This window comes from Miscanthus floridulus, chromosome 19, assembly GCF_019320115.1.
Source record: "Miscanthus floridulus cultivar M001 chromosome 19, ASM1932011v1, whole genome shotgun sequence".
NCBI lineage: Eukaryota > Viridiplantae > Streptophyta > Magnoliopsida > Poales > Poaceae > Miscanthus > Miscanthus floridulus.
The window spans coordinates 14,932,717-14,951,853 of NC_089598.1; the positions used below are offsets into that span (position 1 = coordinate 14,932,717).

Here is a 19,137-nt window from a genome sequence, read left to right on the forward strand (position 1 = left end):
TCTCGAGCCTTGGAGCAAGATCCTATCTCACCGAGTCACCGTGACATGCCGCAACCCTAGCGTTGTCGTCCGTTAGTGCCCCGCCTCCGTCCGCTTCGCGCCTCGGTAAGATGACTAGTTGAGTTTGCCTTGTTCTCCTCTATCTCTCGATGTCCTCGGCTCGTGAATCCATAGCCTATAGGAGCTCTGACGAGCTTTCCCATCTCCAGCCATGGCGCCACCGCCGCCAAGCTCGCCGCCGGCAGCTTTCCCCCTCCCAATCTGTTCTGAACCGTCCATCACCGATCCAACAGCTCAGATCTCGCCATATCGGTTCAGCCAATCATTTTTGCAAAAGAGCCCCTGCCCTTTTCTAGAATAGAACCCGCAGTCCATAGCATATTTTGGAATATGTCTTTTTCTTTGGAAAGCGTAGTTTCTTTGGTTAGATCCAAAATACGTTTTCATCTATTTATAGTTTTGTCACTATTTTCTTTAGGCTATAATTTCTCCGTTTTGACCCGTTCAAGTTGTGTTAGATTCGTAATTGCATAATCTACATGTTTATTTTACTGTTAAATATATTTTCAACTTTTAAAATTCTAGGTTAGATTTAATCTATTATTTTATTAAAGAAAATCTTGTTTAATTCATAACTTTTTTGTTATAGCTCCGATTAAAGTGCTTTTTGCGTTTGTGTTCGTAGCAACGTGTAGAACGTCTTTAAAACCTTTTTACTTATTGTTTATGGTGTTTGGTGTACTATTTTAATTTAGTTCTATTGTTTGCTTCATGTATGATTGCATAGATGCTTGTGTGGTGCTTTATGATATTGTCCAATCGGTGAGCTTTACGTGTTGATCAAGAATGAGTTCTTTTGAAGTTTTGGACTTGAAGAAGGATTATAGTTTAAGGCAAGTATAGCATGGGATCTTCCTTATTGTTCTATTCACATTTAATCATTTAATTCATACTGCATATGTCTACCTTGACTACCACTAAGGATTTCCTAGTACTTTGTTACCTTGTACCTTGATTCCTTTGGGTTTATGCATTGGGAAGTATGATGCTAGTGCTCAAACCAAAGCAATGATCTTGTAACTTGACTAATGGTATATGCAATAAATATAAAAAGATGTTTTTTAGCAACATGGAACAAAGGGGCTAGAGCATTGGGCTGTTTTTATGGTGCTCTAGATTCCTCTCCCTAAGGACTTATCTATAAACGAACATCCTAGAGTTACAGTACAACTGTGAGGGCTATATGGCTTTGGCTTTAGCTCAGTATGAGGACCTTTTCTAGTTTGTTAGAGGATACCTTTATGGCGTAAGAATGGCTTGCCGAATCGGGTATAGGACAACCTCTACTCTTATGTGCATAGGCTGCGTGTAATTGTGCCATTCGACAGGGGGGTTCCTATATCTGTTTGCTGAGTGAATCTATTGGCCCTAACTTGTTAGATGAATCTTTGAAAGGCTTCATAGTGAACCCAGCCGACCTTCCTTGGAAGTGGGTCAAAAGGTTGGCCACCTCGGGCGAAAGGGTAAATCACGACTCATAGTGAAAGTGTACAACCTCTATAGAGTGTAAAACTGGTATATCAGTCGTGCTCATGGTCACGAGCGGCCTTGGACCCTTATGGAATAGATGATCATTAATGGTTAATGATGATGAACATTGATGATACTGATGATAAAGATGCTCACTAATGATTACTGTTTATGCTATTCATTATTCATATTTACATGATCATGTGTTTACATGGGCTGGTGATAAACTTGTTGCTACTCCTATGCTAAAATTGTGACAATTAAAAGCTAATCGCAGTTAAACCAGTGTTAGCCTTTTGAGCCTCATGAACCCCATAATATATTTGTTGAGTACAACATATACTTATGCTTGCTTTAGTTTTTAAATCTTTGGAAAAATCCTGGATGGGTACCAGATTGCTAGAGTTTGGAGGAATTAGGCTTGTGATCAATCAGTCAGTTGTCCCTGTGGAATTGGAGTCTTCACCTGAAGATCAGAGTTGCCTTTCTGTTGTTTGCTATCAAGGTTATATTCTTTATACTAAGTACGTTATATATTGAGCATTATCTATTAATATTACCCTTATTTGTAGCTATATGTGAGATTTGACTTCCTAGGCTCACATATGGTGTGTATCTAGTTTTGTTCTTAAAACCGGGTGCTACACCGATTTACGTCTTGCTTTTGAGAGGATGCACCGCTATGGATTGAAGATGAAGCCACTCAAATATGCTTTTGGAGTATCGGCTGGAAAGCTTTTAGGCTTTATTATTCATGATAAAGGCATAGAAGTTGATCCAAGAGGATAGAGAAGATCAAGAATGTTCAAGCGTCTACATGCAAGGACTTGCAAAAGTTCCTGGGGAAGGTGAACTACTTGAGGAGATTTATTGCTAACTTGTCTAGGAAAATTATTCCTTTCACCCCCATATTGAAGCTGAAGGATGAATCTAAATTTACTTGGGGGCAAAGCAACAAGAAACATTTGAGAAGATAAAAGGAATATTTGTCAACACCGCCGGTTCTTCGTGCACCTAGAAGGAGAGTTCCTTTCATTTATATATTGCTACCGAAGAGAAGATAATCGGGACTATTTTGACTCAAGAGGACTAAGGTAAAGAATATGTAATTGCTTATCTTGGTCACCGTCTTCTTGATTCCGAGACAAGGTATGCCAATATAGAGAAATTATGCTTATCACTGTACTTTGCTTGTGCTAAGATGAGACATTATCTTTTGTCTAGTACATGTGTTGTTGCTTGCCAGGCCGATGTGATAAAGCACATGTTATATCAGTCAATTCTTTGTAGAAGGATAGGCAAATGGGCATACGTACCAATTGAATATGACTTGACTTTTGAACCATTGAAAGGTCAAGTTCTTACTAATTTTATTGTTGAGCATGGTATTGATTCAGATGATGAAGTCAATTACCTTACTTTTACTCCATGGAAATTATACTTTGATGTATCGGTTTGTAAAGATGGCCAAGGTGTTGGTGTTATTCTTGTTTCTCCCAATGGTGCTGAAATTGGGATGTTAAGCCAATTAGATTTCTCTTGTACTAACAATCAAATAGAATATGAGGCTTTATTGTTCGGATTGATCATGTTACGGTCCATGGAAATAAAACATGTTGAAGCCTATGGTGATTCCTTGCTAGTGGTACAGCAAGGTGCGAGTGAATTTTAATGTTTAGAAGGGTCACTAAGAGCTTCTCTTGATTCTTGCCTCGATGTTATTGACTATTTTGCTAAATTCCAAATTTGGCATATTCAAAGGCATGAAAATCAAAAGGCTAATGTGTTAGCTCAACAAACATCTAGCTATGACATCGGCGGGCGTAATTTTCATATTCAAGAACAGCCGATGCATAGAAATTTGAATTTTTCCCATATAGGTGCATACCAGTCGGCTAAGCCAACTGACCAAGTTGGCTCAGCCGACTCCTCTTCTACTATGGCCAAGTCAGCTAGGCCAATTGCCTTAGTCAGCCAAACCGACACCTCCAAGTCGGCTAAGCTGACTACCCTAGTCGGCTCAGCCGACTCCCCTATCACCAGCCCGATCAATTTACCTGAGAAGCTCCCAAATCGGCCCGACGTGATCTCTAGTGATGTTGGGGCCAATTTAGAAGACTAGAGGGCTCCCTTGTTGAGATATCTACGTGATCCAAGTGCTAAGATTGATAAAAGTGTTCGGCGGAGCGCTTTCAAATATGTGTTGCATAATGATGAACTCTATCGGAGAATCGCCAAAGACTTGCTGCTTAAGTGCTTGGGATCAGATCAGGCAAGAGTGGCTATGGGAGAAGTCCATGAAGGCATTTGTGATACACATCAATCGACCCCAAAGATGAAGTGGTTATTACGTAGAGCTAGATTCTATTGGTCTACTATGTTGGCCAATTGTTTTCGTTACTACAAGGGTTGTGAAGAGTGCCAGAAGTTTAGAAATATTCAGCTTGTGCCTGCTGCTATGCTTCATCCTATTATTAAACCATGGGATTTTCATGGTTGGGGCTAGACTTCATTGGTCAAATTAATCCCCCATCTTCAAAGGGACACCGATTTGTGTTGGTTCCTATGCATTACTTTACTACGTGGACCGAGGTAGTTCCTTTGAAGAATATGGCACACAAGGAGGTAATTGAGTTCATCACTGAGCATATCATCCATAGATTCGACATCCCTCAAACATTAACTACAGATCAAGGGACATCATTTGTGTCTAAGGAGGTGAGGGAATTTGCCGAATTATATAAGATCAAGTTACTCAATTCATCTCCATACTATGCTCAAGCTAATGGCCAAGCTGAGTCTAGTAATAAGACTTTGATAAAGCTTATTAAAAACAAGATTGAGGAGAATCCAAGGAGGTGGCATGAAGTTTTGTCTGAAGCTCTATGGGCACATCGCATTTCAAGGTATGGTACTACAAAGGTTACTCCTTTTGAGTTAGTATATGGTAAAGCGACCTTGTTACCTGTCAAGGTGAATTTGGATGCATATAGGCTTGCTAAACAAAATGATCTATCTGTTGTTATGTATCATGATTTGATGATGGATAATATCAACGAAGTGACCAATGTTAGATTAAAAGCTCTTAAGAAAATAGAGAAAGACAAATGTTGAGTTGCCAAAGCATACAACAAGAAAGTCAAGAACAAATCTTTCCAAGTGGGAGAATTAGTGTGAAAAAACATACTACCAATTGGATCGAAGAGCAATCTGTTTGGCAAGTGGTCACCAAATTGGAATGGTCCTTACAGAGTGATCAAAGTCATATTCGGTAATTCTTATCTGCTAGAGACATTGCAAGGTGAACGTCTCACAAGAGCATTCAATGGGAGGTACTTGAAAAAAGTATTTTCCAAGTGTTTGGCAAGAAGCCTAAGTGCTCTCCAAACAATGGCCGATACATGTATCACTCTTAGAATAAAAATGGCCGATGTATACATCACCCTTAGTCACTGAGCAGCCGATGAGATGGGTATTGTCGCTGTTTGGTTTTATTGTGTTTGATTAATCAAGTGTTTTCAGGTTCATGCATCATTCACCTGAAAACAGAGGGCATATGTTGACACTCAAAAATGTCCCAGGATGGTTTTGGGCACCATGAATAAGTTATAAACATCTTGACATATTTGGGGTCAAGTAGCGCGGTAAAATAACAAACGAAACGCATGGAGAAGACAGCGAGCCACCGGTGAGCCAAGCTAGTCGGCTTAGCTGGCTTGCCAAGTCAGCTTGGCCAGCTCAAACCCCCCCCCCCTAGTCAGCTTAGCTGACACCCTGAGTCGGCTAAGCCGACTGCCCCTTCATTCAGCCCACAGGAGCTGAGCCAACTCGCAAAAGTCGGCTTAGCCGACTTCCCCTGTCGGCTAAGCCGACTCGTCCTAGAAACCGAGTAGGAGACTTCCTAAAAATGGTTTTTGGTATATTTTTGATGTGGGAAACTTGGAGAATGCGTCTTGGAGATGTTTCCTACTAGTATAAGACCACCCCCTCTATATATATGAGAGGATCACGGCCGATTGAGTTCCCATCTATCCAATCATAAAAAACACAACATATCAATTCTTTTTGCCCTAATTCTCCTCTCTCAACCCCTCTTGCTGTTCGGCATGTCTCGCGACGAAATTTGTCGGCATCCTAGGCGGCCTTGCTGGTCCTAGGAGATCCTCCACGTGCTCCTCCCTGACGGGTCTTCCCGGTAGTAGTTCGGGAGCGTTTTCAGCCAAGAACGGGCTCTACATTGGCCTCATCAGTTTCTAGATCGGTTTGGTCGATTACGCTATGTTTTTGCTGCGTTGCTGGTTGATCTACAACCTCTTTGGGTGTCTAAGGCCCTGCTGGTGTGTTGGCTTGGAGTTATCTTCAATGACAACAATAAGTTAGAATAGTGTGTGCCCTCATGGTATAGAATCTGATTTCCAAATGTATTAGAATAGATGACCCAAGCTGTATGTTATGTTATACAACGCAAGGAAATATTAAAGAAGGAAACATTCTTCCTCTAGATTTTAGTAATTCACGCTCTATCGATCCATATGTTCCTCAACTCTTTAGCATAAGAGTTTTGGTTGATTTTAATAATACTAATGGTATAAGAGTTCTAGCTGAATTAGAGATAAGAGTCTATCCCGTTTGTGACTCAACCTCACTGCATGTGCTTATATATATGAGTTAGAACAGTGTGCGTCCAACCATGGTCCAGAATCTGATTCCCAAACGTATTAGAATAGACTATGCAAGTTGTACACTCCGTTGCAACACTTCCCGTTGCAGCGCATGAACATGTTTGCTAGTGTTAATACTATTTAATATAAATTTCGTTAAACTTAAGCTAGTTTGGCTAGCACGATTCTCGTAAAATTACGTCCTTTTGTGGACGGAGAGAGTACACAAATATAAGGCAGGATTCGGACCAGCGAAGGGTGCTGGCTAGGACAGGCAGCAACACGAGAGGCTAATAATAATGAGGGGAGGAAGACCGAGGCGACACCACTGTGGTCTGTGGGACATCACCACGTACTCTCAACAGGTCGCAACCACACCACCACCCTAGGCTTGGAAGTTCCCATTTTACCACAAAAATTGCAAATATCATAGGGGAGGAGGCTTAGCTTCAAATCTCTAATATGTAGGGGTTAAATTTAATGGATGATCTACTACAATAGTTCACTTAAATTTGACTTTAATTTTCATTCTCCGAGCCACAATGAACTTGTCTTCTAAAATATTATTTTAGTAAAAAATTTAAAAATATTATTATATAATTATGTGTGCTATTTTTTCTTATCTTGTCAATATTAGTATGGCGTTATGTCTTGCCTAGGCTCCACTAAACTTCTGGCTCCACAACTAGAGAGAGGGGTAGTGCTACACAATATAAAACCTGGCCAGATCTTGTGGGAATCCCAGGCGAGCTAAGGGGGTGTTTGGTTCTTTAGTCGCTCCTAAAATTCATGTCACATCGAATGTTTAGATATTAATAAAGAGCATTAAATATAGATTAATTATAAAACCAATTACATAGATAGAGGCTAATTTGCGAGATGTTTTTTAAGCGTAATTAATTTGTCATTAGCACATGTTACTGTAGCACCAAGTTGTCAAATCATGGACTAATTAGGCTTAAAAGATTTGTCTCGCAAATTAGTCGCAAGTTGTGTAATTAGTTTCGTAATTAGTCTATATTTAATACTTCATACATGTGTCTAAATATTTGATGTGACAGAAATTTTAGCAGCGCAGGAAGAAACCAAACACCCCTTAAGAACTTTTTCTTCCTTCTTTGCCTTCTATGGCCAGCCGCGGTGCTAAAGGTACCAGACCATTATATTGAATTATACTAAAAAATTAGGCACATGGAGAGGCACAAAGCTACACACAAGAGAATAAAATAGTGGGTTACTTTTATTACGGGTGGTATTTTAGCCTGTATTAGCTAGCATCTTATTTATCTACGTTAGCGATTGCGCGGCCAGAAAAAAAATAAGTAAAGAAATTTTTTATTTTTTTAATATTAGATCACTAGTATAGAAACAAGCTGTACTCCCGGTTGGAAAACCCCTTCAGTCCCGATTTTCCAACCGGAAGCACGAATCCGGGACTAAAGGACCCCTCCTTTAGTCCCGGTTTCTCGCCCACCTTTAGTCCCGGTTGGTAATACCAACCGGGGTTAAAGAGGCCTCCCGGCCTGACCACGTGGGCTGGCCCTTTAGTCCCGGTTGGTATTATCAACCGGGACTAAAGGTTTTCTCTTTTTTTTGTTTTTATTTTCAATTGATGATTCGTTTTAGTTTTCGAATACGCATTCTACGTTGCTAAAGGTGGCGCGCGTACGTTGGGGCCGACGGCGTTGGTGGCGCGCGGCGGCCGGCGTTGGGGTTCTAGTCGAGGCCGGCGGCGTTGGTGGCGCGCGGGGCGGCCGGCGTTGGGGCGGCCGGCGTTGGGGTTCTAGTCGAGGCCGTGCACCTCCCGCGCGTGCTCGCGGAGGAGGCGCACGGGGTTCTGCGGCGGCGGGAGCCGCGCAGCGTCGAAGAGGCGCACGGAGCCGTCCCCGGAGGCGGCGGCGCAGAGGGAGTCGTGGGCGTCGAAGAGGCGCACACATAGTCGAGGACGATGAGGTGGCCACAGGCGACGGTGACGAGGGCGGCGGCGGCGGCAGTGGCGATGGCGATGGGCGACGAAGACAAAGAGTGAGGAGGAAGAAGAAACGGGCGTCTTACATAGGGGAGGGACCTTTAGTCCCGACTCCTGTAAACGCCCGGGACGAAAAGACCTTAAGTCCCGGCTGGTATTACGAGCCGAGACTAAATGTGTATTTTGGCGGGCCGCAAAAAAATGCAGCCCACCTTTAGTCCCGGGTGGTAGATCTACCCGGGACTAAAGTTGGGCTGCAGTTTCACTTCCCGCCTGTTTCAAGCTCCATTTGTTTTTATATATTTCTTTCTATAAAATGTTAAAGTCTTGTTAATTGCACAGTAAATTAAATACAATGCATAAAATTATTTTAAAAGAATATGGATTTACTTTTGCTTTATTGCACACAGAAAAATTGTGTGACCTAAAGTTTTTTGTTTTTTCTTATAAATATTGAAACATAATGTCAAGAACACTGAGCTCGAAGTAAGAACACTGAGCTCGAAGAAGAGAGGTCGGCGATGAGGAAGAAGAGAGGTCGGCGATGAAGCAAGAACACTGAGCTCGAAGTGGCTCGGGCTCGGGGAGGAAGAAGGGGTATATAGGACCATCTTTAGTTCTGGTTGGAGACACCAACCGAGACTAAAGGTTTATTTCTAGTCATGGACAAAGCCTCCAGCCGGGAGTAGACTTTTACTCTCGGTTGGAGGGACCAACTGGGAGTAAAAGTTAACCTTTAGTCCTGGTTGGTAGCTCCAACCGGAACTAAAGGTCCCCTACAGCAAAAGCCTGCCGCAGTAGCCGTTGGGCAGAGACCTTTAGTCCCGGTTGAAGCTACCAACCGGGACTAAAGGTTTCTCTAGTCCTGGGCGCGAAAAATACCGGGACTAAAGCCAAATTTTGAAGTGGATCAAAAATCGTTTCTCTACTAGTGGATATAGATAGATATAGATAAAGATAAAGGCTATGTTCGCTTTGTTGAAAAGCCATGGCTAAAAGTATTGTTCGCTGATTTGTTGCGAGAGAAAAACAATGTTCGTTCGCTGAAATAATGCTGCTCATAAGGGCAAGCGAACAGGGCCAAAGAAGATAAGTCAAAAACGTGTTTTTTTTTATATATTTCGTGTGTCGTTCTTTGCATATATGCAACGTCAAAAGAACGTAGTACTCAGTTAAAAAAAAGAACGAGAAGAAGAAGAAAGAACGTAGCTCTCCACAAGCGTGCATCAAGCCTCCGGCGTCCAGCGCCGCAAAGCGCGCCAACCCTACCTACCCAGCCGGCGTACCTACCTGGGTGGTATATTTTTCATTGGTGGGTAGGATTCGTGGACACTGTGACACCACCTAGCATCCGGAGGAACTCCCGGCGTCCATTATAAAAGACTGGCCTGGGCTCAAGTCGGCATGCGCTGAAGTCATAATCATCATATCATACTTCACTATAAACAGCTCACAAGTCACAACTCACAATGGCATACCCTACTGTCGTGCTCATCCCATTATGCGTTCCAGGCCACCTCACCTCCATGCTCGAAGCCGGCAAGCGGCTGCTCGGCAGAAGCCGCTGCCCCATGTCGCTCACCGTGCTCGTCACGCAGATGACCATGTCCGCCAACCTGATGTCCGACGTCGCCGACATCATCCGGCGGGAAGCAGACTCCGGCTTCGACATCCGCTTCGTCCACCTCCCCGCCGTGGAGCTCCCCACCGCTGAGCACGGTCTCGAGGATTTCATGATGCGCTTCATACAGCTCCACGGGACATACGTCAAGGAAGCCGTCTCCGGCATGTCGTCCCCGGTAGCCGCGGTGGTGATGGACTACTTCTGCACCACCCTCTTCGATGTCACGCGCGAGCTCGCGCTGCCGGTGTACGTCTACTTGACGTCCGGCGCGTCGATGCTCGCGCTCCTGCTGCGGTTGCCGGCGCTGGATGAGGAGATCTCCGGAGATTTCGAGGCGATGGAAGGAGCAGTTGATCTGCCCGGGATGCCGCCGGTGCCGGCTCGTCTCATGCCAACTCCCATAATGACCAAGGGTCCAAACTTCGCGTGGCTCGTGTACCACGGCAACCGCTTCATGGAGGCCGCTGGCATCATCGTCAACACGGTGGCCGAGCTGGAGCCGTCCATCCTTGCAGCCATCGCCGATGGCCTCTGCGTGCCCGGACGCCGCGCTCCGACCGTCTACCCGATCGGCCCCGTCGTGCCTGTCAAGCCCCCCGGCGACGGCGAGCAGCCACCGCTACACGAGTGCGTGAGGTGGCTCGACGCACAGCCACCAGCATCCGTCGTGCTGCTCTGCTTTGGCAGCATGGGCGGTAGCTTCCCCTCGCCTCAGGTCCGAGAGATCGCCGACGCCCTCGACCACAGCGGGCACCGCTTCCTGTGGGTACTCCGTGGCCCGATACCCGCCGACTCCAAGTACCCAACGGATGCCAACCTCGACGAGCTGCTCCCAGAAGGGTTCTTGGAGAGGACGAAGGACAGGGGTCTCGTGTGGCCCAAGTGGGCGCCACAGAAGGACATCCTCGCCAACCCTGCCGTCGGCGGCTTCGTGACCCACTGCGGGTGGAACTCCATCTTTGAGAGCCTGTGGCACGGCGTGCCGCTGGTGCCGTGGCCGCTGTTCGCGGAGCAGCACCTGAACGCGTTCGAGCTCGTGTCCGTGATGGGCGTCGCCGTGGCCATGCAAGTGGACAGGAAGCGCGACAACTTCGTCGAGGCAGCGGAGCTGGAGCGCGTGGTCCGGAGCCTGATGGGCGGGTCGGAGGAGGGGAGGAAGGCGCGAGAGAAGGCCACGGAGGCCAAGGCCCTGTGCCGGAAAGCCGTGGCCGACGGCGGGTCCTCGGAGGCGTCGCTGCAAAAGCTAGCGCGTGAGATTGGAGAGCACAGAGAATACCAAGCAAGAACAACGGAAGCAACGCCGCTTCCTCAACATGTTCACTACCCCGCTGCCACCCTTGGCGCTGCCAGCCATGGGTGACCTCCGATCCTGAATGATGATGCAGGCCATGCGGCTTGACTGTCACCAGGTTTCAACATGTCGTCAATCTGGCTAATGTTAGTCATGAGTGGCTCCAAATAAAAGGGGAGTCGTAGGGTGGTTCTTTAGTAGGAGGCATTTGGCTGAGAGAGGTGTGTAACCGGCATTATTCAGTGTTCAAAATAAAGCACGCAGTTGTACTCCTCCGGTCCAAGGTCAATGAACCGAGGCCGCAACATGTTGTATCCATGTTTAATGATGAATGAGAACAATTGCATTGTGTTAAACTGGAATGTGAGAGGGCTAAATGCAGTGAACCGTAGACAAGACATGATCAGAGATCACAGAGTGACTCTGGTGTGGACGTGTGGTTGCAAGAGACCAAACTGCAGTGATGAACGACAACATTATTTCAGAGACCCTGGGAACACAATTCGTTGGAGCGTATGCTCTGCACTACCAGCCACAAATACTTGGGGGAAGGGGTGCTCATTGCTCGTTCACTTGATCACTTGCTCTTACAGGATATACAAGTTGGACAAAGTTCAGTTACTACGACAATTAGAAACAGAGCTGATAACTCACAGTGGAGCTTCACTGGTGTGTATGGCCGGTCCGTGTTCCATCACGTAGAGAACTTGTTCGCCATCACGCCGTGCGTGCGGGCCGGCTCCTGCGGGCGGCTGACACATGTTGCCATCGATCTGCCTTCTCACGATGATGATGAATTGATGATGCGTGCTCAACTGAGTTTTCAGCTGCTGCAAATTGCAACGCTGCATAAAGTACCTCTTGGGTTTGGGGCTCTTATCCTAATCATGTGCGTGGTGCACCAGAACCGGCAAGTTTTTGAGAAAAAATGATTTACCTTTTTTATTTGTCAGGGAGTTAGGACTAATCTGAAACAAGCTATAGATCAGAAGAGGTAGATCCATAGATATTAAGGTTTACTCGTCAGTTAAAAAAATCAGTTGTACCGATACTTTGATCAGGCCAGCAATTTCGATTTCTTCCACTTGTCAACCAATAAATATGTATTGTTTCCGAGTGTCTTACTCTGAGCTGTTGCAACACCAATGCACCCTGCTTAGTGCCTTGCTACGTTTTCCCTTGCTCCCTTGTGAATTCAAGCGACTTTGAAGTTGTGGCACCCATATGCTGATGGACCATACAGGAATATGAGATCAGGACTTCAGACAACAGCATCACAAGAACTCCTTCAGAAAGCTTCCGAATTGCCCGCTTCGGATACAATCGGATGTACTTTCTTTTGTTCTGGTAGCTTGAGAAAACCCAGTAACCCTCAGTAGGGGTGCGCCGCTCCTGCTTTCCCCCAAAAAAAAAAAAAAGAAAACCCAGTAACCGGTTTCAGAACTATACATTGTTGAAAGAATTATGTGCAGATAATGCTTGAACGATTTTGTACATTAACATTGGTTGTAGTTGCCACCTTAATCTCTGTCTAGTGATATCACCAATAGATGTTACTGCCTACTGTTTACTATGCCCCTTGCTCCTGACGGATCAGATATTACAGTAGATGTTTTCAGCTTTTAGACATGACCTGAAAATAACAGTTACTCCTATATCATAAGGGTGAGTACATCAGATATTACAGTAAATGTTTTCAGCTTTTAGTCATGACCTGAAAATAACAGAACTCACCTTATATTTGATAAGTTGCCAGGAAATCATAAAAGGAAAACCATGCCAGAAAAAAAAATACAATGTTGATTTAACTTCGTTAACCTGATTCTTGCTTCTACAAGCACAGCTACAGTCATACAGGAAACCCAATTTGGTCTACAGTTTAATGTATCTCACAATCACACTACAGTCTACATCTGCCACAATTCGTGATCTTGTACCAAAAACATTCTTTTCAATTTTTAGGCGCAAAATGCCTTTAGTTTTATGTGTTTGGAAACTGGCTTTCATTTTGGGCATTAAGCAAATCAAGCCACTGTTTCCTGATACATTTTTAGCAAATAAATGAAACTTCAACTCACCATACATGCACTTGTACATATTCATTCTACTGCTTGCACTACGTAGCAGTACGTACAACACTTGAGCAACAGCAGAGAGATGCTCAACCTCTCGCTCTTTCTTTATTAATTGAACGTGCTTCTTATATGATCCTCACCACAGAATACATTTATATTTATCTACCTCTTCCTTGGCTTTAACAGGAATCGTTAGTAGTTTATTTCACTCTTTCATTCGGAGTGGGGTTCACCGTGTCAGATTCTCTGAGAAGGCGACCGCCATGGAGAATTCCAGGGGTAGCCAAACAGATCAGAGCCTGGAGAGCTTGAGCTGCTGCTTGAGCAAGGGGCGGAGGTACTCATGGTACCCCTCAGGCACCACCGTCTCATTCAAAGGGTCCTTCCACGCCTCCTCATACAGTGCCGGGTACACATTCCCGTCATACCGCCCCAACACCGACCCCAGGTAGTGGTCTGTGTAGTTGAATGCATCCACCAGCGCAACAGCATTTGGACGCACCTGTCAGAGATCATGTCCAGCACCAACTTACACTTCATATCATACAGCAATACTGCTACTAGAAGACAAACAAACACCAGCATACCTGTGCGTAAAGCTTGCCCAGCTGCTCATTTGCCAAGGCTCCCTGCTTCGGTGTGATGCACCCAGTTGCCAGGAAGTCGCCCAGGTGCTTGTGAAGAATGTAGAGGGCATAAACATTGCAAAGGTTCTGGAGCTGTTCCTTCACTCCATGTCCAGGAATGTCCTGCTGTACCTTTGCAATGAACCTAGCAGTATAACACAAGTAGAAGAATAAAAGATAAAAAAAAGGCGTACCCAGAGAGCTCCCGCTTTGTGCGGGGTCTGGGGAAGGGTGTCAGTGGCAAGCCTTACCCTCGCCTGTGCAATGCGAGGAGACCGCGACTCGAACCCGGGACCTTCCGGTAAGGAACAGCATACGCTTCATAAACAACATTGAATTAATACTCACTTGGTTACAATGATCAACTGGATGTGAGCTACTGCAGCCTCTAGCAAATCTGGGGACCGCTCATAGAAACCTGCAAGGCATGCGATCATCGTTAGTACAGTAGTTCCAATTTAGCAACTACAATTTGGAAAACGAAAACAGAATGTGGTATTGGCTGGTTATAAATACTACCTTCTTCTTGGCTTGCTGCTTGGCCTATGTTCTGGGCACAGTTTACTGCCATCCTGAGAGCCCTGGCTTCAAACGCCTCTTGTATGGCAACAGGGTTAAGCCAGTCTTCGGCTGTTGAGTCACCAAACATGAATTATTACCATCATCAATACAGGCATTATCCTCAAGAGGCCTGGAACAAATATCAAATATAACTGAGAACGAGATAATATAATGAGCCAGCCTAAATAAGTACCTGTGTTAACAGCACATTTGCATTGCATCAGATATTGTACATTGCCCATGTAAGCCATTGTACCAACAGGTTGTTTTCCAGATGCCAATTGAGATACAGTCTTCATTAGAATCCTTGCAACCTGCAGGTACCCCCAAAGGTTGCCTATCACTGTACCATTGTCCAAAATGGAGTAGAGGAAAAGCAAAAACAGCTTCTGTCTTTTTCTTTAACTAATGTGGAACACAATCTATCATGGCACACATACTCAACCAGTAACAGTAGCCAAAACTATGATTATTGGCTAATATCATCAGAAACATACAAACCTGCAAAAGCAGAACAATATTGTCTCCTTCATAAGTGCAAGCAGGAACATAGACAGCAAACAATTCAGGAAGCCCACTGCTGTTCAAGTAACCATGTCCACCACAGAGCTTTCTGCATTCTTCAATGGCATCCTGCACAAAAGACAGGACTCGCCATAAGAACAATGATTTGCCAAAAGTCCTTCATTATACATACTGACTAAACCATCACAACATGCATATGGCTTGATAATCAGACCAGAATTTCCTCCATTAAGAAATGGAGTTGAGCTTCAGGAAAACATTAGGGTCAACAGAAAATTAGCATCTAGTGACAGTCTGGGTAAATGGCCCAAGCTTATGAACTACAAATACCTATGAAAGATGAAGTGATGAAGGCAATATTCGCCCATTTAGTAGTGTGAAGACTTCTACAAACCACTTAGCCAAAGAGAGCAAATCAAAATACCCCCCATCATGTACAACCTGTAAAAATAAGAAAAGGCGATACTTAATTAATTATACGTACAGCTGTTGCAGATGTCGTCACAGCCTTCAAACCAGCAGTACAGGCATGGGCTTCTTGCAGTGTTGAGTAGTCTTTAGCTTCCAGTTTCTGAGTGACATCCATGTATAGCCACTTGAGCCAGTCACCCACGAATCTAAATGCATATGCTGAAGCCAGCAATGGAAAGAGTCTGCTTTGTTGAGTCTTGTAATCAAGGACCTGTAACCAGTTTGAATACGTTAGCCACCTTTTGTTGGTAACCAAAAGATGCAGAAATTATCCATGTTAAGCACAGGCAGTAACACTGGGAAGTTGATTCAAAAAATGGTTATCGCACAGCCATTCGCAAGTATGTAAATAAATGACAATAATTGTATCATGAATGCTTCACAGGCATGTTATTTTATGAAGAATCCACAGCATATACAGAACAACTACAGAGTCAACATTGGAAACTTTAAGAGGCACTATGGATAGTTTGTCCACAAAGTTGCAACATAAAAGTGAAAATCAATCAGCAACAGCTGAGCTGCTTATTGTTACGATACTGCTACTGGTACTTGAGATAACTATGAGCATATCTATAATGATATGGTGTCAACAGTCAGCAATTTATTACTAGCAACCAGATGGTGTCCGATTGCTTTGATGCCTGCCTGGTGCATATATCGCATTTATTATTTATTTTCCATTTCCACTAGTCCAGTTGAGTTGAGCAGAATAGCGTATTCAGAAATACATTGAGAGATTAATAGAGAAGATGAATAAATGGCAATACAAAAGGCTCAGTATTAGAAATTTAGAATACCTTAGTCTCAGGGCCACCATCTTGAGAGCCAAACTGCTTTCGGATGGCGCTGTATCGTACAGCAATGCAAACAGCACGGGACAAAGCCTTAGAAGCATCCGCGACTATTGTCTGACGAACAAAAACCATTGTCCCATAAAGCAGCTGCTTTGGGACATCTGAATTAACATATTTCCCCTCCCTAGTAACTTGTGAAAGCCTAGAAAGAAAAGGAAACAAGTTTGAATATGGTTAGGCTGCCAAAAAAAAGGAACAGATAAAGTGCTGTAATAAAGTATAATAGCCAAATGGAGGAACCTCATCAACATTTGATCCCTTGGTATGCGCACATGGTCAAATCGCAGAACACCATTGTCCATACTGTTATATGCACCGCTACCAAATTTTCCACCAATATCACCCAGGGTAACACCAGGAAGCGGGGAGTGATCCTCTAAGCTTCGCAGTTGAACAATGAAACCTGGGACAAGGACATGTATAAGCAACAAAGGAGACTAGGAGAACACTTAAATGTCACCTAAACACAAAACACTCTTACCATGTATACCATAGTCCTTTCCTTCAGTTATCAGCCGAGCATACACCACTGCATGGGTGGAAGCTTTCCCCAAGCCACCAGGCCACCACTGCCGACATGAAGATAGATGTAACAAATTGTGGACAAGATCTTAAACAAGACACAAATGGCTAAAGTAACATAAAAAGGGAAAGGAAAAAAGAATAGTTTTTTTAATAAATCAATATGGAGGCAGTTGATCCACAGGACTTTACTTTACTGGAGGTCAGAGTTGGACTGTGGATGACAAACTCATCAGTCTTTTGATCAAATGTAGCAGTTGTTTCAAGGCCCTGAACGTTTGAGCCGTGACCAAGTTCAGTCTGAGCATAGCACCCAATTATTTGGAACTTGTAAGCCATAGGCAACCACTTCTTCTGCTGCTCCTCAGTACCTTGACCTTTTATAGCAGGAACAAACATGCCCTGCAGGATGGCATAGTTTTTGCAACTTGTAAGTGAAAAATATAGATGAAGCTTATACAAAAACTATCTGTTATTCAATGGCAGGAATCTTTTTTTTTTTTTTGTTTCTTATTAAATGAAAGGCCCTGATTTTTACAGAAACCGAAGAACAATATGCTGAGCATCCAGCAGCACTAATTTTTACAGAAACCCAAGAACAATATGCTGAGCATCCAGCAGTATTAACTCCAGAAGACATCAGCACACAGCATGGACAACAAGGATTCGTCGTGGTATGATAAGTATGTATACTGATGCAATAAAAGTTGATAGTCATACCCAATGCAGATCAACATAACCAGGCTGATCTACGTATAGCCTCAGCATACCTGCTTCCTCCTCTGTCAATCCACAGCAATATAACACAGTAGAGCATCAGTTAAACTGTTGTATGTAGAAAAATGGCTTGATAATTCTTTGGTTGGTATTGGAATATGCGCGACTTGGTACCTGTAAGTCGTAGTTCGACAATACGCTTCCATGCGTGGGCTGCCTTTCTTAGAGTGTCCTTAAACAAGTCCTTCCTGGACAGCATGGTCCTGTTATCCTTGCGGAAGACCTATGTATTAAGCAGGTGGAATTGTAAGCGAACTTCTCCAAAAGAGAATTTAACTACTGTAAACTGATGCAATATCTTGTCTTGATAACCAAAGGTTGGGTGTTTATTTGGTTCAATGTTAGCCTTTTTACATTAAAAACAACCTTTTGGATAGGAACAAGGGAAACAGAAAGAATGACGGTTACAATCTTACTGTTGCTTTTTTAAAACAGAAAACAACAATATTACAATTTCTCACAAGGATAAGAGTATCCAGTTCGGAACCGGAAAGCAATCATGTATGCTAGAATAAGTCAAAACATGGTTACTGTTTGTACTTTATTATAAAACAAAAGTTTATCGGTTTGAGTCAGCATCGTGAGGTCACAGGGAAACACTGAGAAAATTGGTAGTCAGCAGTGGAGCTAAGAATATTCTAAATCCGAATAATTTAAGGAAAAAGGTGGTGAGGTGAAACGGTCAAAGCTGAATTGAGCTGGTAAACCATGGTTTGCGAAATCCGTTTACTTGTTAGTTTTTCTGCCTTGCATAGAGAGATTACAGGAAATCAGATGCGAAAGGTGTCGTTGTTTTATACGAAGAGAAGAAAAGGAGATTGGGATTAATCCGGGGGGGGGGGGGGGGGGGGGCGCGGGGGAGCGGAAAAGGGAAAGCATGGATTATGTGGAAGTCAACTAGCGAATGAAGCTGAGAAGTTGGGGAAGGGCAGGTGAACAGCTAGACAGATGCCGCAAGCAACCCATGGGAAGGGGAGGCGCATCTGATTCTGATCTATGCGAAGGAGGTGGAATTGGGGATCGGGGGAGGAGAAGGGGATCAAGGAAGCAATCACTTACAGGGTCGGACGCGACGAGTCGGGCCATGCGGTCGCCGACTTCGACGGCGTGTCGCGAGCCAGCCCACGCAACCTTCATCGCCTCGACGTCGAAGCGCGCGGCGGCCCTCTCGCCCGCGAGGTGGTCCACCTCCGCCGCTGCGTCCATGGCGATCTCTGTCGAGGCCAAGACCCAAAGCTGAAGCTCTGCGATGCCTGGCGGGGAAAGACCTCAGACGGCCAGCAGGACTGCTCCAACACCTCAACTACTACTCGTCCCCGTCGCCTCGCTCGATTTGGCTACTTGATAAATAAAGGTAGGTGGGCGAGAAGCGCGATGTGCAAGACGGGGGACTATCGCTGCTCGGGTTAATGCTATACGACACATATGTGCTGGTTGATAAATAAAGGTAGGTGGACGACGAGATGTGGAAGACGGACTACTGCTGCTCAGGTTAATGTACAACACATATATGTGTTTTTTGCTTTGTTAGCGTATAGATTTTCTGTTTGTCGAATTCGTCCCGCGCTGCTGGTCGTTCGATGTCCCGCGCACTACTGGTTTGTTTTGTTTTTCTGACATGTGGGCCCTGGATGTCGACGCTATAGTT

The 19,137-nt window shown here is 44.5% G+C and overlaps 2 protein-coding genes across 3 annotated transcripts; one reads left to right on the plus strand and one right to left on the minus strand.

Moving 5' to 3' along the window:
• The first annotated feature begins 9,581 nt into the window (after window positions 1-9,581).
• On the plus strand, window positions 9,582-11,431 carry LOC136527945 (anthocyanidin 3-O-glucosyltransferase 6-like). The gene has a single exon (XM_066520810.1). It carries the CDS (start codon window positions 9,630-9,632, stop codon window positions 11,142-11,144), a length of 1,515 nt encoding a protein of 504 aa, XP_066376907.1. The 5' UTR covers window positions 9,582-9,629; the 3' UTR covers window positions 11,145-11,431.
• Window positions 11,432-13,008: 1,577 nt separating this feature from the next.
• LOC136526708 (peroxisomal acyl-coenzyme A oxidase 1-like) lies at window positions 13,009-18,906 on the minus strand. Of its 2 annotated transcripts, XM_066519290.1 has the most exons (14): window positions 18,549-18,904; window positions 17,604-17,712; window positions 17,433-17,494; window positions 16,905-17,114; window positions 16,672-16,759; window positions 16,431-16,593; window positions 16,134-16,332; window positions 15,347-15,544; window positions 14,839-14,970; window positions 14,531-14,651; window positions 14,296-14,406; window positions 14,125-14,194; window positions 13,738-13,921; window positions 13,009-13,652 (listed from the first exon to the last, which is right to left on the minus strand). In XM_066519290.1, the coding sequence occupies exons 1-14, from the start codon at window positions 18,693-18,695 to the stop codon at window positions 13,443-13,445; spliced, it is 2,004 nt and encodes a 667-aa protein (XP_066375387.1). In that variant the 5' UTR covers window positions 18,696-18,904; the 3' UTR covers window positions 13,009-13,442. The 2 variants fall into 2 exon arrangements, with proteins under 2 accessions (XP_066375387.1, XP_066375388.1); XM_066519291.1 differs by lacking the exon at window positions 13,009-13,652 and having other exon boundaries at window positions 13,744-13,908; window positions 18,549-18,906.
• Window positions 18,907-19,137: the final 231 nt, after the last annotated feature.

Excerpts from the sequence above, each read along its gene's own strand:
- LOC136527945 (XM_066520810.1), top strand. The coding sequence starts at position 9,630 with ATGGCATACCCTACTGTCGTGCTCATCCCATTATGCGTTCCAGGCCAC.
- LOC136526708 (XM_066519290.1), bottom strand. The coding sequence starts at position 18,695 with ATGGACGCAGCGGCGGAGGTGGACCACCTCGCGGGCGAGAGGGCCGCC. Across the intron at positions 16,594-16,671 it reads AAAGGACTATGGTATACATG|GTTTCATTGTTCAACTGCGA; the intron begins GTAAGAGTGTTT and ends TCCTTGTCCCAG. Across the intron at positions 13,922-14,124 it reads CAGTTGATCATTGTAACCAA|GTTCATTGCAAAGGTACAGC; the intron begins GTGAGTATTAAT and ends TTATACTGCTAG.